The sequence below is a fragment of the Aquarana catesbeiana genome, linkage group LG10, assembly GCF_042186555.1.
Source record: "Aquarana catesbeiana isolate 2022-GZ linkage group LG10, ASM4218655v1, whole genome shotgun sequence".
Classification (NCBI taxonomy): Eukaryota; Metazoa; Chordata; class Amphibia; order Anura; family Ranidae; genus Aquarana; species Aquarana catesbeiana.
Genome location: NC_133333.1, coordinates 204,307,735 through 204,335,318, shown reverse-complemented (window position 1 = coordinate 204,335,318; position 27,584 = coordinate 204,307,735). Strand labels below are relative to the sequence as shown.

General features: G+C 42.7%; 1 protein-coding gene across 1 annotated transcript; it reads left to right on the top strand.

Annotated features, from left to right (window-relative positions):
• Positions 1 to 8,413: 8,413 nt before the first annotated feature.
• MAD2L2 (mitotic arrest deficient 2 like 2) lies at positions 8,414 to 26,383 on the top strand. The gene is made up of 9 exons (XM_073603167.1): positions 8,414 to 8,545; positions 11,283 to 11,330; positions 12,586 to 12,704; positions 15,133 to 15,204; positions 16,263 to 16,363; positions 17,892 to 17,986; positions 18,069 to 18,142; positions 20,368 to 20,460; positions 25,312 to 26,383. The coding sequence occupies exons 2-9, from the start codon at positions 11,291 to 11,293 to the stop codon at positions 25,351 to 25,353; spliced, it is 636 nt and encodes a 211-aa protein (XP_073459268.1). The 5' UTR covers positions 8,414 to 8,545; positions 11,283 to 11,290; the 3' UTR covers positions 25,354 to 26,383.
• Positions 26,384 to 27,584: the final 1,201 nt, after the last annotated feature.

The following is a 27,584-nucleotide window of genomic DNA, read 5'->3' as shown; positions in this document are numbered from 1 at the left end:
TTTAAAAAATGTTGAAGCTTTCAAACAAAATTAATTGACTCAATGATGGCAAGAAAGAATGCTATGATGAGCGATTTTCCTACAAATATATAAACAAAAATCTAACTGTGATGGTCAGTCTTAATGTCACAAGGCAGGTCACAAGAGAAAGCCAACACATTTAGTAGAGGGGGCAATACTTATTCTTCATCAGGGTCAATTCTTCCCTTCATCAGGGCTTAGATGCTGGCAGTAAATAAGGAGAATGCAGGTGACAAACTGGACAGCAGACTGCGGTGGGTGGCAGCAAGAACAGGCAGTTAAGCCATGTTTATACCCACATCCAATTCTCATAGGTGTGAACCCAGCCTTACAGTCTCCAGCAACACATCTCCAACCTTTAACTACACCTGTAGCATTTCATCATCCTCTTCTCTGACAATCCTTTACAGCATCACATATAGTGTATATTATAGGCGGCCCCCTGGGGATGCCGGGGGGCCGCAGTTAAGACCCCTTATATCTAGTAAGTTGACCACCACTTGTCTAACAGTCCTAAAAGTATGACAGCTGTAGTAATACTGAGCACAGAATATCACATATCTGCGACTCCTGGGGGTTTCACATGTAATTAAACGCATTTTCATTATAACAGTGCAGCGTGTCTATTTATCAAATGGCCAATCAATTACAAGACGGCCTAAAGCATCGGCATAATCAAATCCGGCTCCGATTCTTTCACTTCAAGGCTATTTTTACTAGATGCAGTAATGATGGGCTAGTTGAAGGACCGGGCATCTGGCGATCGCTGGTTGTCATAGCAACATCACGGTTACCTTGTTATGTAGGCGTGGCATGACATAGACGACGGATACCTCTGTGTGCTTCTAATTTTAGTCATGTAATAAAAGGGTACAACAAACGGGCAGGCTTGGCAGGAGTTGCTCTCAGCAGCCACCTTATTAGCTACACCTGTCTGGTACCCATAAAATGGGGCTTGTGGATAGGAACAACACTCAGCTATGTGATGGCATTTAAAGCAGAACTGAAGCTAAAAATACAAAGCTAAAAAGTGAACAGCTTCTTAAAAAAATATTTTTAATCTAGAGATTTCACCTCCTGAACATTTTTCTGCCACTAGATGGCCTCAGTCTCAGGCCAATATACAACCCACTTCCTTTGAGCTTAAAGCGGAGTTCCACCCAAAAATTGAACTTCCGCTTTAAGTACTGGTGACCCCCTGACATGCCACATTTGGCATGTCATTCTTTTGGGGGTGGAGCAGGTACCCAGTTTTGACAGGCACCCAGCTCCCACTTCCTTTCCTGGCGCCGGAAGGAGGTTCACCTCTCCCCCCTCCCTCCCTGCAATCTTCTGGGACACGTCACAGGTCCCACAAGATTTCCCTGTACATTCACAGCATGCGACGCAGCTCGCGCCCAGCTGTGAAGTCACAGCTGGGCGCCCAAAGTTACAATGCCAGCGCCGCAGAGAGGGGGTGGAGAGGAGCGAAGCTTCGTGCGCCCGCATCGCTGGACAAGTGATTGACTGTTTATTAAAAGTCAGCAGCTACACTTTTTGTAGCTGCTGACTTGTAAATGGGTGGAACTCCGCTTTAAAGTGTTTGTTAACCTCAAAAAATAAAAAATAAATCCTGTTCCCTTAAAGCATGTTATACAGCACAGTGCTTGTGCTGTGTCATTTAGACCCCTCTATCACCTGCAATACCTGGCTGATCCTGCCTGGCTATATCCTCAGCCATGTAAACTGACCACCGTGTATCATGGCTGCTGACCCCTGACACCGTGGTCAGTTTACATGCCTCCGTTATCCGCAGCCCTGCTCTGTCTCCTCTGTGCTCTCTCCCTCCCTGCCTATGTCCATGTCGCTCTGCTCCCCACCCATTAAACTGGCTGGTCATACACTTTGTGGAGCCTGATGTATGCCAAGATAACATTCTCCATACCAGTACACTGCCACCAGACTGAACTGGTGACACCAGACAGAATGAATCTCCATGGATTTCTACTGTGTTTTCCAAATTCTGCACGTCACACAGGAAATCCAGATTGGTTAGCACAGGAGACATTTCTCATTGTCCTCCAGTTTTGGTGTTCCAGTGCCCCTTCTTGGCCTATAGCATGGAAGAGCCTTGTGTGGTCTTCTGCTGCTGTAGTCTGTCCTTCTCAAGGTTCCCCATGTTGGGTGTTAAGATATAGCCTTCTGCATAGTACTGCTGTAAAGAGCAAATATTGGATTGTTTATTTCCAGACAAGTCTGACCGTTCTTCGCTGACTGTTCTTATTAAAGCGAACACAAGCAGCACAATGCAAGGTCTGCTTTTAATGTCCAGGTCCCCTCTTCCTGCAAACATTTTTTTCCTTTAGCAGCTCCAAAGTATGCCTGTACAGTAAAAACTCAGACTTGTACTAACCATCTGCATCACTGGGTGTGATGTCACCGTCCTTCAAAGAAAATTCCTGGGGAATACAAGGAAGGTGAAGACACTTCAGTTCACTGCAAGATTATCTTCTTGCAAAATTTTGGCTACTACATTTCCCAGGGATCTTCCAGGAAGGACGGTGATGTCACTCTCACCTAGGCACTGAATGCAGAAGACAGGAGCAAAGTAAATATAAAATGTACGCTTTCATTACAGGTACACTTTGCAGCTACTAAAGACCAGCAGTTTTTTTACAGGGAGAGGGACCCCAGGCATTATACCCTGTTTCCCCGAAAATAAGCCCTACCCTGAAAATAAGACCTACAAGGACTTTAACTAGGGCTAATTTGGGGGGTAGGTCTTATATTGCAGCCATCACCGACAATCACGCTAGGTCTTATTTTCGGGGAAACAGGGTAAGAGAGCCTTACATTTTACTGATCTTCTCACAGAACCGCTGTCCAGGATGTTTTTTGTTACCAAAGCCCTCCCCATAACTCCCAGAGTCTTCATCAAATAAAATTCTCATGAACTTGAGGTGTTTTTCATATTATATAGTGTGTCAGGAGGAAAAATTAGGTGTTTAAAGCGTATTCCCCATGCATGGCCCAAATTTACTTCCAAACCTTCCTTTCCCTCCCTAGATCATGTCCCAGCATTATTTTTTTACCTTTATTTTTAGCAAAAAAAAAAAGTTTTTTGTCTTTACTTTGACTTCATCACTGGGAGGTCAGTTCTTAGGCACCTCCCCAGAACTAAATTTCCAAGAGCAATGTTATTGCACAGCTTTTATTCCTTTTTCTGCCAAGAACATTCAATCAGACTGTAATTTTTCTGACATATAATCTAAAAGTTATATAGATTTGCTGGCCAGAATAAAATTATTTTTCATAGGAGGCAATTCAAGAGGGAGAGAGCAGACTCTATCTTTAATGACAAAAAAAGATCCTATGCTCTTTCTGACAAAGGAAAAGAAAACTGTGGCACTGGTTACTAAAGAAGGTCTTGAAAGCCTCACTTCAGCAGCCATCGCCACAGCTGCTCCTCCTTTCACAGGACACTTCAAGTTACAATGCCCATAAAATGGTATACTGTCACCCTCAGGAAATTAGATTAACTGGCTCCCTGTCAGTGCTGGGCTCTCAGTCCTTCCTTCTCTGTGCTCAGCTTTCAGTTAATTGCCAGAACTCATCGTTCCACAGTGGCTCACCTGTTGTTCATCTCTTGCTCGTCAGTCAAGCCCTGGGCCAGCCCCTTCTGGCTATTTAAACTGCCTGGTTCAATTCCTCAATTGCCTTTGCCTTGGTCAAACATATCTAGAGACTCTCTGCTGTGTTCCTGTTGAAGACTTGCCTGGCTGACATCCCTTCTGGTTCCTAATCCTGTCTGCTGCCTCTGACTACGCTGATCTCTGGCCTCCCGATTTCCTGGCTTGTTCTGACTACCCGATTTGGCTACCGAACCCTGGCTATGTTTTGACTAAGTTTACCAGTTGTACTATTTTTAGCATTTTATTAAAAGGTGTGATTTTTACTGCATTTTCTGTCTCTGTTTGTTTCATGGTTCCTGACACTCCCCTGCAGAAAATCCTCCAGGTGTTTCATGTTTTGGCCCTTTTCTTGAAGCCACAAATCTTGGAATCTTTTCACAGGCAGTGGATCATGAAGGAGCCATCTGCCAGAAATTACCAGAGGCAAAAGAACCCGAAACAACATTGTCCTCAGCTATCTCCCCCCAAACATATACAACTCCTTGGGTTGCCTGCACACTTGGAAGCCTGCCCTATATTTTCCTGAACACTGCCACGACAACTATACGCCTCCTTTTTTGTCTGCTGTGGTCTCAGGGAGGTGGAGTCTGGATAAAGCAGGCCCTGAGACAAGAGGAAGGCCTTCCTCCTGCTGCACTTGATCTATATAAGGCTTGATACAGTTGTCACATAAGACCTTTCCTGGCACATGATGGCTTGGGTTTAAGCACCTCTGGGCCTGTCCCTGCAGAACTTACAGAATCTCAGTGGCTCCTGTCCTCTAGACATACCAACTTCAAAACTTGTGGCAGCCATTTGCCTCAGGAGTTTCATAGTCTATTGAACACTTGGGGGGATTGGTGGTTCTGAGGACAAATTACTAAAAAAAAGCATAAAGCAAGAGGTGACTAATGTGTCACAATTACCAGGTCACGTGGTGGCATAACCAGTGGTTGTCAACAAAGTGACCCAGTGGGCCATGAATTAGATATAATATCCCTGACTATACTTGTTGGACCATGTATCTGTAATCATGTGGACCAAGCAGTTGACTACGTGGTTTAGCAACATGGAAACATTACCTTCCACATGATAGTGGATGTCAGGGATGACCTTATAGGAGAAAAAAAATGGTTGCTTGGGACCTGTCACTGCGATACAGTACAGGCTGCAAATTCACAGAAGGGGCAGACTCCACCTGCTGGGACAGGGGCCGCTCAAACTTTTTTCAAAACTGGAAATGAGATGCTGGGCAAGGGGGTGGCTGGGGGACTTACTTTTTTTCTACATTACAGTAACAGGGGCTGAGAAATCTGCCTGCTCGGTGTTAAAGCTGGAGATCTGTCAGAATCAGAGCATAGTTGCAGCTTTGTCCCTACACTGCAAAGCCCCATGTTGAACCTTTTCTCAGCTGGAGGTGCCGTAAGAAAAAGCTCTGACACCTATTGAAATAATTTCATCCCGAACACTTGTGGCTGCTGATAGGAAATTTTGTATAGTGGTATTTGATAGAGGTGGAAAGGGGAGAGCTGGAAAGAACAAGAGGAGGCCCATTTGCTGCAGAGGTCAGATGCAAGACTTTGGCCTGTGATGTTTTTTTTGCAGCACATTGTGGGATATCTGGCTGGGCAGTTCCCAACAAGTGTCTCAAAAGCGTGCATTGACTCCAAACTTCTGAACAAGTGGAACCCATGGCTCTTCCCTACTGACTGCAATAATACTGTGAGGTGAGTCAGCAGAGCGTGGGTCAACTACAACCCCCAATAAGAGAAAGTGGATTGAATGACACTGGGCATCATTCGATGTGGAAGACTGGGGACATCTAGTGGTGGAAAAGAGGTAATACATGGGGGTAGACTTTGGATTAAAAGCATGTATTTGCAGCAAAAGCTGTTTTCCCCCCTATACTGATGTTTTGCCTATTTTACCCTTGGAGCTCAGCTTTATTCCAGCTACAGACAAAACTTTTTTTTTTCTAGCTTTATATGATGTGCGAAAGGATAAGAATCTCTTTTAATTATTATTATACAGACTTTATGTAGTTTGTGCAGTGCTTTACAATATAAAGGGAGACTGTACAGGTACAATAGAATTCAATAGAAGAGGGTTACAAGGGCCTTGCTTCTGAGAGCTTACAATCTTATTGCTGTGTGTTTTACAAGAAGAGAGGTGAAATTCCAACATAAACTGGACTCAATAATCTTCAAACTCCCTAATCCCACTATAATAGAAGTATGTCCACATTGCTGTGTGTGCCCCCGCTGGATGGAGAAATCCCCCCTCACTCCGACAGCAGTCTTGGCACACCTCTCAGGGGACAATCCCAGAGGCTGCCATTCCCAGCCTGAAAATGCTGTCTGCCTGGCTGTGTTTTATGGGGGGTGCCGGCACTCCATCCTCTATATAAGCATCAACCTGACAGCCAGCAAACCAGCAATTTCAGGAAGAGTGGTCAACAAAGATAACCCTGGAACACTCCCGACTCCCTAAGTTCTCCTCCTTCTCATTCAAATCTCCTAAACTCCTGAGGCCCAACACGTGACCTGTGGGCTACTGGGGACCAATCAGATTGCAGAGTGACAATGGGGTGCCAGGCGCTGGAACGTTGTGTCCCAGCACTGAAAGAGAGAGAATGGACTGTGGGCGGAGTTATCTCCATCCACAGAGAAAGAGACAGCAGTGCAGGTGTTTGATAGGCATGTGGTCAGCAGTGGGGCGGGGTTAACACTTCCACTGATATGACCACCAATAAGGTAGGGGGGGTTAACACCTTCACTGCCATAACCACCAATACAGGGGAGATGAGGGGGTATAAAACTTTCACTGCCATGACCACCAATATGGGGGGGGGGGGGGGGGGGAGTGTTTAACCCTTTCCCCTACACTGCCATGACAACCAATACAGGGGGATGGAGGAGTTAACACGTTCACTGCCTTAAGCCGGCCTTCAGTAATTTTTTCATCTATTAAATCTTCTGTCCTTATTGTTTTCATTTTGGATAGTAAAGCATTTCTTTTCTGCCAGTAAATACCTTATACAGCCCACTTCCTGTTTCTTGTCTGGTCATTAGCCTAGGCTTATGACATCATGCACTGCTCTGTTGCTCTCTCTCGTGAGAGTTTGCCAGGAAGGGAGGGGGGGATGAGTCATAAGAGAGCCAATGATAGCTGGAGGTGTGCCTCTCTGTGTCTGTGTAAATCCAGGAAGTGAACAGGCAGCAGCTTCAGCTGCCCACAGTTAAAATGGCTGCAACCAGACTTGGTGGAGGGAGATTTCTGCAGAATATTTGGTAAGTACAAATTACAGTATATATAAAATAATATGCAATGTGGTTGGAGGGAAGCTTCAGAATGGCAAAGATGTTTTCATTACAAATTATGTGAGCAGACTGCAGTTTAACCGCTCGCCGACCAGCCGCCGCAGATATACTGGTACCGGTACGGCGCTTTATCAGGCACGCGTTCCCGCGGCGCCGGACCCGATGCACGTGCCCGGCAGCCGCGATGTCCGCTGGCCACCCGCAATCGCTCCACAGAGAGCCGAAACGGGGATCTGCCTATGTCCACAAAGCAGATCCCCGTTCTGACAGGGAAAGTAGAGAGAGATCGTTTGTTCCTAGTGATCAGGAACCGTGATCTCGCTGTACTCCCAGTCAGTCCCCTCCCCCCACAGTTAGAAACACCTCCCTAGGACACACTTAACCCCTTGATCGCCCCTCTAGTGTTAACCCCTTCCCTGCCAGTGTCATTTATACAGAGTCATTGGATATTTTTAGCTCTGATCGCTGTATAATTGTCAATGGTCCCAAAAAAGTGTCCGATCCGTCCTCCGCAATGTCGCAGTCTCACTAAAAAGCACAGATCGTCGCCATTACTAGTAAAGAAAAAATAATAATAATAAAAATGCCATAAATCTATCCCCTATTCTGTAGACGCTACAACTAAACCAATCAATATATGCTTATTGGGTTTTTTTTTTAATCAAATATATGTAGCAGAATACTTATTGGCCTAAATTGATGAATACATTTGTTTCTTTTTTTATATATATATTTTTTGGATATGTGTTATAGCAGAAAGTAAAAAATATTGTTTTTTTTCAAAATTGTCTGTCTTTTTTTTTGTTTATAGCGCAAAAAATAAAAACTGCAGAGGTGATCAAATACCACCAAAAGAAATCTCTATTTGTGGAAAAAAAAAAGGACATCAATTTTGTTTGGGTACAACGTCGCACGACCGCGCAATTGTCAGTTAAAATAATGCAGTGCCGTATCGCATAAAATGGCCTGGTCATTAAGGGGGTAAATCCTTCCGGGGCTGAAGTGGTAACGCGGCAGGTGGGGGGCATAAACTTTCACCGCCATGTCCACCATTGTGTGTTAATAGCACTGACACCAGTACTGGGATTATTGTACTCCAGATTCCTCGAGCATTGCCATACACTGCACACCATTCAGCAGGACCGACATTTCTGGGCGTTGTGGTGCGAAATCTTTGGTGAGAAAATCCCCTGCTACTGTGCGGCCCTCTGGAAGTGTGGGGGAGGGAGGGGGTGACATGAGCTTGGTCTGGAGCTCCACTTTAAGCCCTATAAACTACAAGTCCCATCACCCTCCAGCCTGTCATAGTGGCTTCCCGGGAGGAGGTGAGTGACAGCGGGGGACACACGTGTGTCATCAGATCCTCTCCCCGCCATCACAGCCTAAGGCTGCACGGGGCCGGTGACGTCATCAATCGGTGCCCGAAACCGGAGAGGAGAGAGCGGTGTCGTCATCAGCGCTGCGCCGGGAAGAGTGCTGACTGCAGGAGGAAAGACACAAAGACTGGGGGGCCCCAAACCTGGGTGCTGAAGGGGCCACTGCTGTGTGACACCGGTGTGTACAGTGTGCTGACAGCTCTGATTATTATTACTGGAGTCATGTTTATTAGTGTTATTGTTCTGTGATTGCTGGTATTTGTATTATTATACTGCCAGTGTTGTTTTTTGTAAATAATATAAATATGTTATTATTATTAGTACTTTCCTGTTTGTTTTTGGGATTCTCCTCCTTGCCTCTCTCATCACATGTTCTATTGTTGTTATTTTTATGGGACTGATATTTTCCTGTAGCCACCATTATAATCATTTCTATATTTGTCCTCATTGTGAGTGTTCTGATTAGATTCATCGTCAGGGTGGATTTGATTTAAATCACTAGTAAAAAGGCTTGATTTAAAGCGGAGTTCCGACTAAAAAAAAAAAAGAAAGAAAATCAGCAGCTACAAATACTGCAAGTGCTGACTTTTAATAATCAGAGACTTACCTGTCCCAGGGTCTAGCGATGCGGGGGAACGAAGCCCCGCTCCTCTCTGTGGTGCCGGCATTGTCACTGTGGGTGCCCGGCTGTGGCTTCACAGCTGGGCACACCTTGCGCATGCGTGAGCCGCACTCTGACTGGCCGGGCAATTATCTGGGACCTGTGACATGTCTCAGATGATTGCTGAGAGGGAGGGGGGGGGAGGTGAACTTCCGGCGCCGCGGTCCCCCTGGAGGAAGTGGGAGCTGGAACCCTCTAAAAAGAGTGTTCCCGCCCCCCAAAAATGACATGCCAAATGTGGCATGTCAGGGGGTCACCTGCACTTAAAGCGGAAGTGGGTGGAACTCCGCTTTTAATCATAATTTTTTAAAGAGCAACTGTCATCTCTGTTCCGCAGTGGAGTGGCTCCTCCTCGGACCCGCTGTTGACTCACAGTCCAATTCACTTTATTGGGACGTCTGGTGATGCGGCAGTGACACAACAAGGTGAGGGACATGGTGAGAGCAGGTGAGTGGATGCCCGCTAACAGTCGCTGCCATGATGGATCTGAAATGACAGGTGCTCTTTAAATGTAAGGACTAATGCCCCGTACACACGATGAGATTATCGTACGAATGATCGTCCATTTTTTATTGCATGCTAGTCTCAGATCGAATCTGATGAGTTTACTAAAGTCACGAAAATTCCCGCACGACAGAAATAAAATTCAGAAGTGATGTTATGTGTTGTAATGCATTTGTATTGCATGTTCAAACGATAGCTGTACTGATTAAACGAAAATCGTACAATCTGGCATCGTACGAAAACATTTTTCGTGCATGTCCGATAGAATAATATCGGATGAACTGTCCTGATCGTCTCTCAAAAGCTCTGTACTAACGTTCCGATTCGAAAGTGGTATTTTCCATACGATTTTCTGATCGTGTGTACGGGGCTTTATTCTTGCTGGTAGTTAGAATCTTTATTATTTACAAACAAAATGAAGGTTTCCTATTTAGAAAAATAAGCTGTTGGGTTAGTAAAACAGCGATATCAGAACCGATTCAATCATACAGTTTGTAGTGTACATAGATTTGCAAAACAATGGGATAAAGGAATATTCCTGAACTTTGTTTTATCTCGTGGTTGCTGTGAAATTGTGTGAATGCATCAATGCAGTGCATGGTATCTCAGCTTGCAGAGCTTGGATTCATTCAATGAGTTTACCAAACATGTAAATATTGCAGAATATACAGCCTCATGCTACATAACTAAGCTCCATTTTATGCTGAATAAACTAAGTGATTAATGTCTCTTAAATAGAAAACTATCTTTAGATAGCTTTTTACTCCAAAAGCACTTTATTAAAATAAATTTGATACAAATCCAAAAAAAACATTTAAATTTAAAAAAATCCCTGAGTCAGCCAATCACAGATCGGAGTAAAGGGCCAATCGCAGCAGCCATTTACCAAGTGATCAGCTGTGTCCAATGACAGCTGATCACAATGTAAACTCTGTGTGAGGAGAGGAGAACAGAGCCGATAACTGTCTTGTGTTGAAGGAACATCTACACTGATTATCAGTGCTGCCAATCGGTGCCCAAGCCCACCAGTGCACCCCCCCCCCCCTTTTTTTTTTGTTTGTTTAGCAAAACATAAAAAAAACAGCAGTGATTAAAGCTCTGTGTGAAAAAAAAATGATACAAATTTAATTTAGCACAGTGTTGCATGACTGCGCAATTGTCATTCAAAGTGTGACAGAGCTGAAAATTGGCCTGGGCAGGAAGGGGTAAAAGTGCCAAGTAGGCAAGTGGTTAAGTGAAATAGTAACCAACTTTTAAAGTTAGGTTTAACATACACTTTAATTGTTGTTTTATATCCCTTTTGTAGCCCATAGGCAGCCATTTGTCCTATCTGTGTAGCGATCAATTGACACTCTCTCAGCAGCTCATCATTGGCATTTTAGTCCTCCAGAAAGCTTAGAACTTAATAAAATGGGAAATCATAAAGTATTCATAGGTTCCAAGAGAAGCAGAAACACTTTATGATTTCCTGCTCGACACTCTTCGTATTATTAAGGAAGCTGCAGCAAATATTTCATGTTTTATTAGGTTAAGCTTTTTAATTTAAAAATGTTTTCATATTTTTTTTTTGGTTAGATTGTTTTATTCATATACACATGTACTTCTGTAAAAGAATGATTGATTATTAGAGAATTTCCAAGGCGCGGTGTTAAGTTATGTATAAAACAATTTAACAGCACCCATCCTACTTATCTCTTCTCAGTTTGTGGTATGAAATCACCAATAGGTTGTATTTCCTGTTTATTATTAGATGGAAATATGACCACTCTCACCCGACAAGACTTAAACTTTGGGCAAGGTAAGTCAAAAATCTGTGGTGGCTGCTGGGGCCATCTTCTGTTATATACTCCTAGTATTTCAGAGTTGGATTAAAGTGAGTGTCCCTGGAGGGGGGGGGGGGGGGGGGGGAGAGAATTAAAGCTTATCTTTCCTGCTGCCAATGTTCAGTCTGATAAAGAGTTACTGGAACCAAAAAATTAAATGCAAGCATTGCTTCCCAGTGTGCCCCAGGTATCTGACGCTCTCGGAAGTGTTGTTGCATTTGATTTTTTTCAGATGCCGTAGTTTTACAATAGAGTGAAGATTGGCAGCGGGACAATTAAGTTTGAACCATTTTCTTTATAAGTTGAGCATTTTAAAACCTGTTTTGTAAACCTGAACAAGCCCAAAGGTCTCTTATTTTCTCCCCTTTTTTTTTTTCTTTGCTAACGATTATGTTGAAAGCCTTGTTATATCTGTTGGATTCTAGAGAATTCCATAGATACTTGGGGTGGGGGTGACCCAATACGGGGATCCAACCATTCACCCCTCTCCCTTCATTATCATCTAATTCCAAGCATTGACATTGGTGTGATGACAAGCATCGCAAAGCAGGGAGCCAGTTTGTGCAGATGGACTATGCAAGAACCGGCAGGGTGTGGCTGAAATGCAGGTGGTGTACGCGCATGCAGGAGTTGGAGCTGCATTTGTGGTTTGAAGTGTGAAAGTTGTAACTGATTCCCAGGGATTGCCCTGGCTGAATGTCATTATGGGTGACCTGGGTGAATTTTGGGAAGAGCAGGAGGGGCTCATGGCTGGCTGTCTCTTAGTAGTGGCTGTGCCAATTGTGTGCTGGCAGTGCGGTGATGTCTGCATTCCTCCAAAGTTTTTTTTTTTTTTTTTGTTCCTGCTGCCAGCCGTATTGGTTCTACACTGCCCTGTAAATGTGAGCCGCATGGGAATAGTGTGCTGCTAGTGGAATTGAGTGTGTGTGTGTGTGTGTGTGTGTGTGTGTAGCCCACAACTGGTGGCCCAGATGCCATGGCAATCTTGTGCCCATCACCTAGAGGCACATGTTAGCTGCAGCTTGCTTGTCCCTGCTGGGGATCCGGCATGAAAGCACACTGAGGAGAATGATCTGGCTATATACTAAAAGGAGTTGACTCTCTCCCTTCCTACAAAACAAAATCATCTAAGCTCCCTGAGAACTCTTTGTAGCCTACCAATCTAACATGCAGAAATGTGCTCTATATTGTGCTGATGCTAAACAATTTCTGCTGCTTTCCTCCCCTCAGTGGTGGCGGACATCCTATGCGAATTCCTGGAGGTGGCCGTGCACCTGATCCTCTATGTCAGAGAGGTCTATCCGACTGGAATCTTCCAGAAGAGGAAGAAGTATAATGTCCCAGTTCAGGTATATAGTAAAAAAAAAAAAAATATATATATATATATATATATATATATATATATATATATATAATTTTTTAGTGTCTCCTGTATAAACAATTCCCCCATATTATCCACATAAATCCAGTGCACCTTCCTCTACTACCCTAGGTTACTATACCCTGTATTAATGAGATTGATTTCCAATAATCTGTGTGGAGGGGGGTTGGTAAAATATTGAGCAGGAGGCGGCTGATGAGGAAATGTTCCAGTGACTTCTTAGCTCAGCAGATCAAAGCTTCATCTAGGTTTAAGTCATTGTGACAGGTGTGCACAGGGCAGCAGTGTTCTTCCCCTTCAGTTATCACTACTGCATGCTGAATGTTAATGCTGAACAGGACTAGTATGTGATGGTAAGACTCCGGGTTTTATTTCAATTATTGTAACATTGTATGGTGCAAACATGGGACAATTCTGGGTTGGTATTTTTATCTATTTAAATATTTATCCCAATACTTTTTAAATATTGAGGAACCATTACAATAGTTTTCAAGTCTCACGATGACCCTGCTAAAAATGATGATATCTACTGCTCTTGAAACAATAGCGTAGTCATTAAATTGCAGATCTGATAGTGGTAATAATAATAATAATACATAAAAGAACACGGCATACTTAACACATTTAACACCCAGATTATTTTTAATAATGAATCATGAAATGTAACAATAAACAGTTACTAATGGCTGTAAAATAAAAGTAAACAGTCAAAATGATATTGGTGGTCTCTGCAAACATTTCCCCTTACATTGGTGGTCCATGTAGTGCTCCATTACATTGGTGATCAGTGGGAAAAGTGGCCTCTTACATTGGGAGAAGGGCCCCTTATACTGGTGGTCAGTGAAACGAATGCCATGTTACATTGCTGTTCAGTGGGAAGACTTGACTGTTTTTTATTGGTGGTCAGTGTAGTGACCCCTTACTATGATGCCTAATGAATAGGATGCCTGTTGGTGCTCAGTGGCTGTTTGCTTGAGAGACGGTAGGAGAGGCTCCAATGATTCCACACCATTGGCTCTGCCAAGTGACATTGGTGCTGCAACTACCGGTATGCAGGCACTATCAGGCAAGAGCTCAGTTTATAATCTGCTCAAGAAACCCAGTCAAAAAGCAATTTTTGGAGGAACCCTGCTTTAGAAAGGCTGGCATAATGTGTACGTGTGTTGATCCGCTTTCCTCACTAGGATGGATACTCAGTTGTTGATTAAAACGGGAACAGATAGACATCTCTGTCCTTTCTTGTTGAGCTGGTTCACAGTGCATAATGTCTCACTCAAAGGACATCTTCAAAGGAAAGGAGAGAGATAATATAAACAGGTGTTTCATGCAGTTTAACAAGAAGAAAGTACTGTTATACCCAACCCCTTCCCCAAAGTGTCCCTTTTGCCATGTATTGGTGCAGTTTGCATGAGAGTTATCCTGGTGCTAGCAGAACTATCACTGGAGCCACACTTTCCAGAAAGGGATTTCTTGGGTGTAAAGGGTAACCATTCTATTTTGTAAAAAAGATAACCATTGTGTGTGTGTGTGTGTGTGTGTGTATGTGTGTGTGTGTGTGTGTGTATATATATATATATATATATATATATATATATATATATATATATATATATATATATATATATATATATATATATATATATATATATATATATATATATATTAGTGGTGGGGGTAAAGGGCTGGATAATGCTGGATGTCAAGCCGGGAAAATGAGGCAAACTGTATCTGACTTGCTGCTGCTTGTAATACACATTGTGAGAAGTTCACCGTATGCAGCAAAAACAGAGTAAGTAATTTTAGTGCAGGAGAGGAGCCTGTACTGCAGTTCAGCTCTAAAGACTTATGCCCCGTACACACGGTCGGACTTTGTTTGGACATTCCGACAACAAAATCCTAGGATTTTTTCCGACGGATGTTGGCTCAAACTTGTCTTGCATACACACGGTCACACAAAGTTGTCGGAAAATCCGATCGTTCTAAACGCGGTGACGTAAAACACGTACGTCGGGACTATAAACGGGGCAGTGGCCAATAGCTTTCATCTCTTTATTTATTCTGAGCATGCGTGGCACTTTGTCCGTCGGATTTGTGTACACACGATCGGAATTTCCGACAACGGATTTTGTTGTCGGAAAATTTTATATCCTGCTTTCAAACTTTGTGTGTCGGAAAATCCGATGGAAAATGTGTGATGGAGCCTACACACGGTTGGAATTTCCGACAACAAGGTCCTATCACACATTTTCCATCGGAAAATCCGACCGTGTGTACGGGGCATTACAGTCAGGGAAGTTAATGCAATGGCAGGTGGAGAGGAAGAGCAAGTCAAGCACAGATTGTTTATGTTCCTCGCAGTCTGCTCAATGTCTTCATATATTATGTGTGTTTTCTAGATGTCGTGTCATCCAGAGCTGAATCGCTACATCCAGGACACGCTGCACTGTGTTAAACCCCTGATAGAGAAGGTAAGGCTACTACATGACCTGATGTGGGCACACACTCTGACAAACAAGAACACGTACATGTATGGGGACACTATAAACATTATTTTCTCAGACAGGCTTGTTGTTTTTCATGTAAAGTAGATCTAAACTTGATCACTAGAATCTCATGTAAGCTTTAACATGTTTTCCTAAATCTGCAGCTTTTGTTTAAATAATCTCTGGTGATCCTACCAAGGTCCTTGTTCAGGCACTTCCTGTTGTAGGGTGACAGTGCTTTCTCCCTGTTTCCCAATAGTGCTCCTACTTTGTCACCTTGTCACATGCACCCCTGCTGAAAACTACAAAAAGACGCACATTGTGCAGGCATGGTCCACCATTGTTGCTTGCAGGTAGCTGGTCCAGAGCAATGATGTGCAACTGCACTGGAGGGAGTGCATGTAAGCGGAAAGTGGCTGCAAGAGGCTGGAGTACATCAGTAGCACTGAAATGGAAAAAAAATAGCGCAGAGCAAACTAAATGTCATCCAGTTAGGGTTTACATCTACTTTATACTTTCTAAAGGCTCAAGATTTTTTTACCTTCGTGCATTCTATGAATTCTGTGTGAAGCAGCTCCCCTAATACTTACTTGAGCCCCATTTTGATCTAGCAATGTGCACGAGAGCCTCGGCTCTTCAGGGACTCTCACTCTTCATTGGCTGAGTCAGCAGCAGGAGCCAGTGGGCAGAGAGAGGGGACGGGACGGAGCCGCAGCTCTGTGTCTGAATGGACAAGCAGAGCAGCGGCTCGGGTGCCCCACAGCAAGCTGTTTTGCTCTGGAGGCACTTGGCAGGAGGGAGGGGCCAGGAGCGCCGGCGAGGGACCCGAGAAGAAGAGAATCTGGGCTGCTCTATGCAAAACCCACTGCACAGAGCGGGTAAGTATAATGTGTTTGTTATTATTTAAAGAAAAAAAAAACTTTTAATATCACTTTAATTACACTGGCTTTATGTCTTGTGGCCACTTTTATATTGAAATCGTGCTTGGTGGGGTTGATCTTTAGTAGCTGCTCTCTGACACTTTGTTCTCCTTGGCTTTGCAGAATGATGTGGAAAAGGTTGTTCTGGTCATCCTGAATAAAGAGCACCACCCTGTGGAGAGATTTGTTTTTGAAATGGCACAGCCTCCTCTCCTTTCCATCAGGTGACTGCCAGTAATACATTATATCTTACTTCTAGAGTGCCCAGCTTTAACCTACATTAAAGTTTCACATTTTCTGTTTTATTCATTTTAAACTAGGCTGGAGGGAAGTCAATGCCACACTTGCATGCATAGATGTTGGCATGATTCCAGTAGATCTGTCATTTTTCAACTTCCTTTAACAGGGTGATAGTGCTGTTCTTTCAGCAGTGAAATCATAGTGGAGGGAAAAAAAAAAAAAAAAATTATATATATATATATATATATATATATATATATATATAACATTTCAATTGAAAAATGCACTATGATAGTAATTCATAGTGATGAAAGTTATCCTTTTAGATCAGTTTTTACTTGGGATGTGTCGAATCTATATTATCTTGACTGACCTCTGTCTCTTTCTGTGCAGTCAGGGTGCTGGCTCTCTTTCTGTGCATATTAAAACTAAAAACTAAAAGAGTGGACTTTAAAGGCACAAAGGCAGACTGTCTAAAAATTAATTAGATTGGTTTGTTAGGGACAAGATTAATTACGTGAAAACAGTTATTACATATAAATACATATAAAAATTGTTGGTCAGGATGTGGATCCCGGCACAAATATTCTTTTATTCGCTCGACATGTTGCGCGTAGAGGCTCGCTTCTTCAGGAGCATAAAAGGTTCATGTAGTCATCAAACGCAGAGGGAACGGCGTGATGGATTGCTGATAAGCAAAATTATCTGGGTATGTCTGGAGACAGGTAGGTACTGACACAACAATGAAAAAACACAGGTACTGGTAGCGTGAGCCAGAGCCCCTTTATATCTTATACACTATTTCTTATGATGTTCAACCAGCGTTAATGTGATTGTAAGGTCTGTTTTGTAAGGTATTGTAAAGAAAACAGACTGGTGGCTCAGAGAGGTTAACACCTCAAGGATAGTAGAGCCAAGTTGTGTGAGATTGATTCGTCTCCTGATAGCCGATCAGTGTTTGCTGGGTCGGCTACCAGCAAACGCTGATCGGCTATCAGGAGACGGATCCACATCCTGACCCACAGGCCTTCTTACTTACATCCTTGTCTGGATAGTATCACGGGAATCTCAATTTCCGTTCTCTCGGATGTATTACTGCATTTCTCTATCGTATTAAGTGGTGTCAGAGTTTATGAGTGGGGTATATAATATCAACTTCATGAATTTTTTATATTTATTTATATGTAATAACTGTTTTCACTTAATTAATCTTGTACCCAATAAACCTAAAAAAAAATCTAATTATTTTTAGACGGTCTACCTGTAAGCCTTTGGAGTCCACTCTTTTAGTTTTTAGTTTTCATATGTCCATTACTGGGACGTTGGCACACTACTACCTGTGTAGCCACAGTGTCACCCTGTGTAAGTACACAAAAACCTGGAATCTTTTTCAATCTCTTTCTGTGCAGTCAGGGTTCTGTATTATGGCTCTCTGTAAAATCTGTGTGTGTTCAGGGTGTTAGATTGGAAGCCGTCCTGAGTGCTGTGACATTCTGTTTGTCTTTTGCACAGTTCCGACTCCCTGCTGTCTCACGTAGAGCAACTGCTGAGGGCGTTTATTCTGAAGATCAGTGTCTGTGACGCCGTGCTAGATAACAATCCGCCAGGTACTGCTCACAGTTGGGGCATTGTCCTTTGCTTCAGGTGTAGATTTAAATGGAAACTTTAATGGTTATCATTTCCATCCAGGCTGTACGTTTACTATGTTGGTCCATACACGGGAAGCAGCCACAAGGAATATGGAAAAGATTCAAGTTATAAAAGTGAGTTACCAGACAGTTTAGATGACTGTGAAAAAGAGAAACTATCCTTTTGGGAGGTCCATAGATTTGGACGTCCCTGGGATAGCAAAAGACAGCTACTTTTGGTCAGAAAGGGTAATGGACGAGATCAATGTAAGAAATAAAGTATCAAATTTTATTATGGTTTAAATACCAAAATCATCAATAAAAAATATATCAAGTTACTTTCCATGCCTGTTAGTAACTTTTAAATCTTTGAATGACACATCATTAAAAAAGGATACAGCGAATGTCTAGTACAAACAATGTATCAACATCACAGATGACGGATCTAAAGACTAACAATACACACACTTAACAAATAACACATAACACACAATGCAGGCGCCTGGAGTGATCCACTTCTGCCTAGCAGCCCCGGTGGAAAAATACCAATTCATTAAATTAAAGAAAGATTTCAGAAAGAATCTGATTAGTTAGTTAATTAAGTCGGGGGTGCTGTGCAGAAGTGGTCCCCGGGGATGTTGTTTAAATTGGCTGGGCGGTAGGAATCTTATTATGATATGGGGGGCGGTAAATAGAGTGGTGAAAAAAACTGCAATGTCTGGATCTGTGTGTATCCCACAAATGTTTGTTGAGAAAGTCCTCTTTAATTATTCCATTACTGATAGTATAGTCTGAGTATGGATATAGGAAGGGTTGCTTAGGGTATAAGTCACAGTTCCAAGCAGAGAGGTTAGGCTGTTGTTAAGTGTGCTTATATGCATATAGATGTTCAGTAATGATAGTAAGGCTGAGCTGATAGTCCGCTGTTCCTCAGATCTTCCGAACGCCTAACCTAGCCCACTGAACATGCAAACTTTACTAGGCATTTCAATCACATTGATAAAGCCAGGGTACTGTGGGATAAGAAAAGTAAATATTTGTTGGTATGTTACCACCTTCGTTTCCTATGTGGACTCTGACACACTTCTTATCTTTCCCGGCTGTCGGTGTTTGAATAGTGAAACAGCTGATGGAGAGTGTTGAATCACTGATACGGCAGCCCTGCATTCACGCTGCGCTGAGTAGTTTATCTCTCCATCCTGCTGCATTCAATAGCCACTCGTTCCCATATGGATCAGAAGTCCTGATTGTAAGGTGGTTGATCCTTCGCTGTCCCACAGTTTTCCCTTTCAGTGATGATTTATAGTTTGTAATAGGCTCACTTGCAGCTCCGCTCACTCTGTCATCTCATGTAGTATGGCTCATTGCTCCCCCATTCCTCCGCTACAGCACGGTACCTCGGGGGTCACTGACACGGAACCCCTGCATCTGATTTACGCCAACGCGTTTCGCAACATGAGTCACGTAGCTCATAGCATTTCTAGTCGTGGCCATCTTGAGTAAGGGCAGATGATTCATATAGCATTTACGTCCTGCACGCTATCTGCGCTTAGCTCAGGTATACAGGCAGGAAGGTGTGCTAAGCTGAGAAAACTCTGCCTTCCCCCTCCTGGGAAGTATGACTTCATTCACCTAGGCCCAGAAACCAGGCAGTAGTTGAAGAAATGTAGAAAAATGTTTAAAACCAGTAAATACTTTCCTATCTATTAATGCTAGCAGCATAAGGATTAAAAATAATCAATGTTAATTAAGAGGGTGAAGTGCCACTTTAATATTCATAAAGTATTTAAGTCCACTTTGTGTGCACCAAATTCCCTTCAAACCCAGGTATAACCTTATAAAAGTAGCAGTGACATCATCACTATGCTGTATATAGCCTATGCAGAGAACAGAGTTGTGGGAGGGACCCAGCAGGCTCCACCAACTACAGGAGAGGGCGGAGAGCAGACCAGTTATCCTAAACAAGGAGAGAGAGTCTTTATTACAGGAAAATCCAGGAAGTTCCACACTGGATTACTACACAGATCTGGAAGAAATATGCAAAGCAGAGTACACATGGCTCGTGTATTTAGATAATATTTGGTTATCCCAGAGTTCAGCTTTATTATGAAGTCACGGGGTTGATTTACTAAAAACTGGAAATTCTAAATCTGGTGCAGCTGTGCATGGTAGCCAGTCGGCTTCCAGGTTGTGTGTTTTTTTTTTTTTGTCAAAGCGTAATTAAACAAGCTGATTGGCTACCATGCACAGCTGCAACCAAATTTTGCACTCTCTAGTTTTAGTAAATCAACCCTACAGAGTCCTAGAAAACTGTCACTGAATATATCCATCTTTAATCTTTGCGGTTGGTTTCTGCATAGGATTTCCCTTGGATACTGGCTGATGAGCAGGATGTACACATGCAGGAACCTCGGCTCATACCACTGAAGACCATGACCTCTGATATATTGAAGGTGAGTGTTTAGAAACTGACTTTTCTTAATATTGTACTACCTAAGAATGATTTTTAATGGTCACAACAGCTCATCATCAGTTGGTCATTGGTACACAATCACTTTGATCAGAATGAATCTGAATCTGACCAAACAAGTGTCACTTCTGTTTAGACAAACACAGGTCTACACTCTCACAAAGACATTTTATCTTTGTGGTGAGGAAGATCCTTATCTGTTACAGCATGACACTACCTCTGTGCTAAAAGCCAGCTCCATGAGTTTGATGAGTTTAGTGTAGAGGAACTCTAGTGTCCTGTACAGAGCCCTCACCTCAACTCTACTGAACACCTATGGAATGAATTGGAAAGCTGATTATGACCCTGTCTTCTCATTCAACATCAGTACCTGACCTGACAAATGGGCCTTCCCGGAGGAGTGGTGGCTGTTATAGCTACAAAGGGGACAACTGCATGTTAATGGCCATAGTTTGGGAATGTAATGTCCACAAAAATGTTGGCCATATAGAGATAGAATAGTCAGTAAGGAGCGCATCTGTTGTCAACAATAGACCCAGCTCTGTCACTAGTTGTAATAGAAACCTATTATTTATTGGGTTTCTTTTCATTTATTTTTTTGTGCTCAAGGTAGCCTAAAATCATTACCTGCATTATTTACCATCAGGCAGCCAGGGGAGTCCAAGAGTCATGTATAGTGATGAATGGCAGCCATCACATGAATCTCATTAGGACATCCAGTGTGTTCTGCAGGGCTCTCAGCACCCCAGTGATCACTACTGGGAAGTTAAATCTGATGTTTAATCTGCTTATATTTTGCTTTCCCTGGTTCAACCTTTCCCCCTCATCAACCTGCTAATACAATGTTTAACTGAAACAACAGAATGACGCGTTGTTGGCCTGGCAGTCTTTAGCCAGATCAGGCAGCTTTCAGAGTTAAAGTGTTAGTGCCCACAGCTTATAAATCATCTTTTTACATTTAAAATATTGCCACTATATACCTTTTTTGGCTGATCTGTCTGTATACCACGGTCAGTGATCACCTGCACAGTTTCTCCAGTGCTGAGAGTTCAGGTAGGAGGAGATTTCCACTGCAGCCTGTATACACGCCCACATGCGTGATGCCAATATCATGTGACCTGGCTGTCTCTGAGAAGAAGTAGCATTTTTTTTTTTATCGTGACTGCGACATTGCAGTGGACAGATCGGACACTTTTGACACTATTTTGGGACCATTGGCATTTATACAGCGATCAGTGCTATAAAAATGTACTGATTACTGTGTAAATGTCACTGGCAGGGAAGGGGTTAACACTAGGGGGCGATCAAGGGGTTAAGTGTGTTCCCTGGGCGTGTTCTAATTGTAGGGAGGGGATGGGCTCACTAGAACATGACAGAGATCACTGCTCCCGATCACTGGGAGCAGTAGATCCCTGTCATGTTGCTAGGCAGAACAGGGAAATGCCTTGTTTACATAGGCATTCTCCCGTTCTGCCTCTCCCTGTCACGATCGCGGGCCACCGGCGAACATCGAGTCCGTGGGACCCCGCAGGCACGCTCCCGCTAGCAGTCGATGATGCAGCGACGTACAGGTACGTGATTTTGTGCACACGTGCCACTTTGCCGACGTGTGTCAGCATGAGGCGGTCGGCAAGTGGTTAAAGTTTAATCTGCTTAAATGTTGTCCCACCCCTCAACTCGTGGATCTGATCTGGCCGGCTTGGCGGCTTCTATTTTGTAAGGTAAGACTAAACAACACTAGTATTCCTTCCTAATTCCTATACTCATACTGTATATACAGTGGGGAAGTCTGTGGATATTACAGCAGTGGGGGAGATTGTGGATATTATTACAGTGGGAGAGATTTTTTTTTTTTGATCCGAAAATGTATTTTATTTATTTCAGTTACTTTTATAGCGCCGTCAATTTACACAGCGCTTTACATATACATTGTACATTCACATCAGTCCCTACCCTCAAGGAGCTTACAATCTAAGGTCCCTAACTCACATTCATACATACTAGGGACAATCTAGACAGGATCCAATTAACCTACCAGCATGTCTTTGGAGTGTGGGAGGAAACCGGAGTACCCGGAGGAAACCCATACCGGCACAGGGAGAACATGCAAACTCCAGGCAGGTAGTGTCATGGTTGGGATTCGAACCAGGGACCCTTCTTACTGCGAGGCGAAGGTGCTATCCACTGTGCCGCCTGAAAATGATCCGAACCGTGACTCCTGATCTGAGGAACAATCCGAACCGTGAGTTTTTTGATCCGTTGCACCCTTAATTATCATCCCTATCTATCTGTGCTTCTCTATGCAACGCAGACAGATCATGGCTGGAGGAAGAGGCCAACAGAGTGCAGTAAATAGATTCCTGAAAACATCACAGCAACCTGCCTCATTACTCCTCTCGAGCCGTGCGCCATGATGCAAGCAGTGAGCTGGGTCTTGAAAGGAGTGATGCAATTATCAAAATGCCTTGATGGGTATTTGTTAGTCCTGGAGGAGTGGACATTCCTAGGCGGGCTGAATTTGAATGCTGAATGCCCAAATGTAATGCTAAACCTCCATGATTGAAAACCATTGCCATGGACGGTAAGCTGGGGAGGAAATGGCTAAGAAATGGGGCGGGCTTTATCTGATTTGCTGTGGCTTCTATTGCACATTGAAAAGCTCACAATCTGCAGTAAAAACAGAGTAAAAAATTTCTGGAGAGACAGATAGGTCTTAATTGAATGATAAAATGTCTATTGGGAGACAAATCTATATACATTCAGTTTATATAGTCCATATGTTAAAAGTTCAGCATGAAATCTGAGCAACATTAGCAGCGGCTCCCAATTGAGTAAAACAGACTCTGCAGGACATAAAAAGGAACACAAGTGGGCGCAAGACTAAGTGTAGCAATAGTAGTAAAGGAATTTATTAAAAAGCCAAATGGCAACTCACATTTTTAAAAGGAGCAATATATATATCTGTGTCTAAATGGCCTTAATAATTTGCAATCCCAGGGTCATTTGCTTGGTCCAAGGTGTATGTAGCTCCTGTAGCTGGTGTACCCAGGAAGGGACGGGGGAGCGTTGCTGGAAGGAGCTGTGACCAGGGTGGAACGCGGAAGCTGCCGGACCAAAAGTGACATCAGCATACGTCTATTGCTACACTTATTCTGGTGCCCCCTTGTGTTCCTTTCCAGATTTAAGACCTAAAGACCTCTTCTGCCCAGATCACATTTCAGTATGAATAATTTTTATATCCCCGACCAGATCAAATGCAGCACATGACATGAAGTATATTTGATCTGGTAACTACAAATAATTAAGGCTTCCCTTAAAGGGTAACTCCACTTTCATGGGGAAAAAAATAGCATATAAAAAAAAAAAAATAATATAGCATATACAATTGTGACACAAATCATATTGTAATTGAATGTTATCAAAAATTACCTTTCCTTTTCAATCTGCAGCTCTGTAATTTTCTGTAAGATGCATTGTGGCTACCTGGAGGCTTTCTGTACACAGAATAAAATAATGTCCTGCTTGTGTGATTGGCTCACTGATTTTCCCAGAAGTCTACAGTAAGATACAAGTCAGGTTTTTGGCATCCCTTGCAACAAAAATACATTTTTTGGTAAGATACTCTCAATTGGAAATCACATCTTAAGGAAAGCTGACCCTGCTGGTTTCCTCATTAGAGCCCTACAGCCCCACAAGCCTGTAACGGAGTAACGAGTCCTTCTGGGGGGAGGGTAAGAGTGAGTACTGTTTTTTTTTTTTTTTTTTTATCGGTACCCATCCCCATTTCTGCAATCCTCACCTAGGCAAGAATGATGTCCCTTGCCTTGCCTCCTGGGACATGACAGGAGGCGGCAGGACTATGCGCAAGGTGCCACTCAAGTTTGCACCTTCAGAAAGCCATACCAGGGACCACCAGTGGTGGTAAGAAGCAGCAGTTGGGGAAGACAATGCTGGAGCCCAGGCATGGGCAAGTACTTGATTTAAAAAAAAAAAAAAAGTCAGCGGTGACAATATTTGTAGCTGTTTAACCTAAAAAAAAAAAAGAAATGAAGTTTCTCTTTAAATATAACTGACCAGCATGCCATAAATTTTAATTTCAACATAAACGAATAGTGTCCCTAGTACTGCTCAGAGGTGTATTGGTGTCACTGCCTCAGCTGCGGGTGATCACATCTTCAGCATCTGTTCATCCCAAACTAGTGCATACAGCATAATAGGAAGATGCACCCTGCTGTTCTCCTAGGCACAAAAACAACTTTATTTTTCCAGCTTTGGTGAGAAAACACTGCTAAGCACATTTCTCCACCTACTGGGGCTTAATCATAGTACAGACTCTACAATTAAACCCTAGTAGGGGTGAAATGCAATAGTGGAGCTGGGTGGGGTGTCCTCTACAGTACTGCACCTGTGCATTACTGCCAAATGGAATTCTATGGGGCTTTAGGATTTGAGACAGTTACATAGAATATGAGGCTGTAATGTGCAGGAGCTGCCAGGACCTGTGGATTGAGGTAAGTGTGCATCTGTGGAGGGGGAGGTGGGTTAGGTCAGAAGAAGGGGGCACAAAAGAGAAGTGCACTTTGTTTGTTTTAAAGAGCATTTATTTAGGACTTCTCTTAAATAAATGACTTATCTTTATAATTTGAGTCTTAATCTAATGTTGAGCACTCTGATTCATAAGTGAACCTTCTGTGTCTCGATACGGTATAATTATATTAGTCTTGGATATACTCCACCACAGCCAGTGGTGCAATATTCTGACACTAAGGTTTACAGATATGAAGAGTGATTGGTCACATTACTATGCTGATGATCCATTTCTTGGTCTTTTCAGATGCAGCTTTATGTAGAAGAAAGAGCACAGAAATGCACTTGACATCCAACTCTGCGACTCACCTACAGCTAAGCCCCACTGACATCATTATTTCCAGAAGATGCTAAAGGCTCTATGATTGGCTGAGTTCATATTTTCAGTCTCCTTATTAGATGACTTGTTGATTGTATACAAGGAACTCATTTCACAAACTCCAATCTCCTGTCTCCTTAGTTCAACAGACTGCAGAGAGGATCTACAAACTGCTTTTATGGAGCCATGTTTATACCTATGCTGCAGTGTTTGACACTTCCCTGGCTCTTTCCTGCCCCCTTATAAACATGCTAATGAAAATTTGATTTCTTTTTTCATTTCATACTAAATTTAGACCCCAGGGATGTCATCACTGGATCTGTGTGCTTCTTTAGGCATTGCAGGCTGACCATGGCTGGTGGAAGGTGCTGGTTGGTCAGAGCAGTCGTGATCATTTCAAAATGCCTTGAATTGGCTAGATGACACTGGATGTGCTCCAGTCAGGAAATGAGGGGGGGGGGGGTTCTATCTGACATGCTTCTATTGCACTTTGTGAGAAGCTCACAGTGTGCTGTGAAATTTAGGTAAGCAATTTAAGCCCAGGAGAGGAGCCTGTACAACCGTGCAAGGCTGGAAGTCCGGTATTTAAAGGAAACTTCACTTTTATATTTTGCACTTAAGTATACATATAAACATAAATACGTAATTGTCAGCTTCCATGCATTTTGCTGCCTCCAGTTTGACCTCAAGCTTCAGAAGAGCCATTTTCATGATCAGCAGCATGTAAAAAATCTAATCTGCTGATTTGTATACTGTTGCGATGGTTACAAAAGAAAAAGTCTTGGCTCACTGCAGGTTGCAATACAAGAATAATTTTTAACTGTTACAAACTATCTTTATGTTTTAACAAAATTGCATTGAATTGTCAATAAAACTTTGGAATCAATTGTAACTTGTTGATAAATTGTGAAAAATCACTTACTTTGTCCTCCTTCGCTGTGTATTTTATGTGTTGCATATTTTGTATTTGGATTAAATGTTCTTTTGTTTGTTTCTTTCATTCATTCTTTATCTATAATTATACACAGTGCCTTGAAAAAGTATTCACACCCCTTGACATTTTTCACATTTTGTTATGTTACAACCAAAAACATAAATGTATTTTATGTGATAAATCAACACAAAGTGGCACATAATTGTGAAGTGAAAGGAAAATGATAAATGGTTTTCAAATCTTTTTACAAATATATATGTGGTAAGTGTGGGGGGCATTTGTATTCCCCCTGAGTCAATACTTTATGGAACCACCTTTCTCTGCAATTACAGCTGCAAGTTTTTTTGGGGATGTCTCTACCAGCTTTGCACAGCTCGAGAGTGACATTTTTGCCCATTCTTCTTTGCAAAATAGCTCAAGCTCGGTCAGAGCTTCTGCAATTCTTGCTACAGATTCTCAATTGGATTTAGGTCTGGACTTTGACTGGGCCATTCTAACACACAAATATGCTTTGCTCTAAATCAGGGATCTCTAAACTACGGCCCTCCAGCTGTTGTGGAACTACACGTCCCATGAGACATTGTAAAACTCTGCCATTCACAGACATGACTAGGCATGATGGGAATTGTAGTTCCTAAACAACTGGAGGATCATAGTTTGGAGACCCCTGATCTAAACCATTGCTTTTTAGCTCTGGTTGTATGTTTAGGGTCGTTGTCCTGCTGGAAGGGGAAGCTTCGCACCAATCAATCTTTTGCGGACTCTAACAGGTTTTCTATAGACTATAGACCTGTTAGTTTAATTTCTATAGTTGGGAGATACTGGAGAGTTTAATAAAAGATCACATAGACGAGTTCTCGCTGGAAAAAAATGTTTTAGGCAACAGACAGCATGGATTCATGAAAGACAGAAGTTGTCAAACAAATCTGATTTCTTTTTATGAAGAGGTAAGTGAAACCTTGGACAGAGGGGTGACTGTGGACGTGGTATACTTGGATTTTGCAAAAGCGTTCGATACAGTTCCCCCATACATGGGTCATGTGTAAGGTAAAGTCTACAGGCTTGGAAATATCAGTTTGTAAATGGATAGAAAACTGGCTAAAAGACAGAATTCAGAGAGTAGTGGTTAATGATTCCTACTCTGAATGGTCTAAGGTTATATCAGTGGTGTACCCCAAGGTTCAATATTGGGACAATTACCTTTTAATATCTGTATAAATGATATAGGAACTGGTATTAAAAGTACCATTTCAGTCTTTGCAGATGA

What these genes read in the sequence shown, in the direction of transcription:
- MAD2L2 (XM_073603167.1), top strand. Translation starts at nt 11,291, where the DNA reads ATGACCACTCTCACCCGACAAGACTTAAACTTTGGGCAAG. An exon ending in TTAAACCCCTGATAGAGAAG is followed by an intron (nt 15,205 to 16,262) that starts GTAAGGCTACTA and finishes TTGGCTTTGCAG; the next exon opens with AATGATGTGGAAAAGGTTGT. An exon ending in CCTCCTCTCCTTTCCATCAG is followed by an intron (nt 16,364 to 17,891) that starts GTGACTGCCAGT and finishes TCTTTTGCACAG; the next exon opens with TTCCGACTCCCTGCTGTCTC.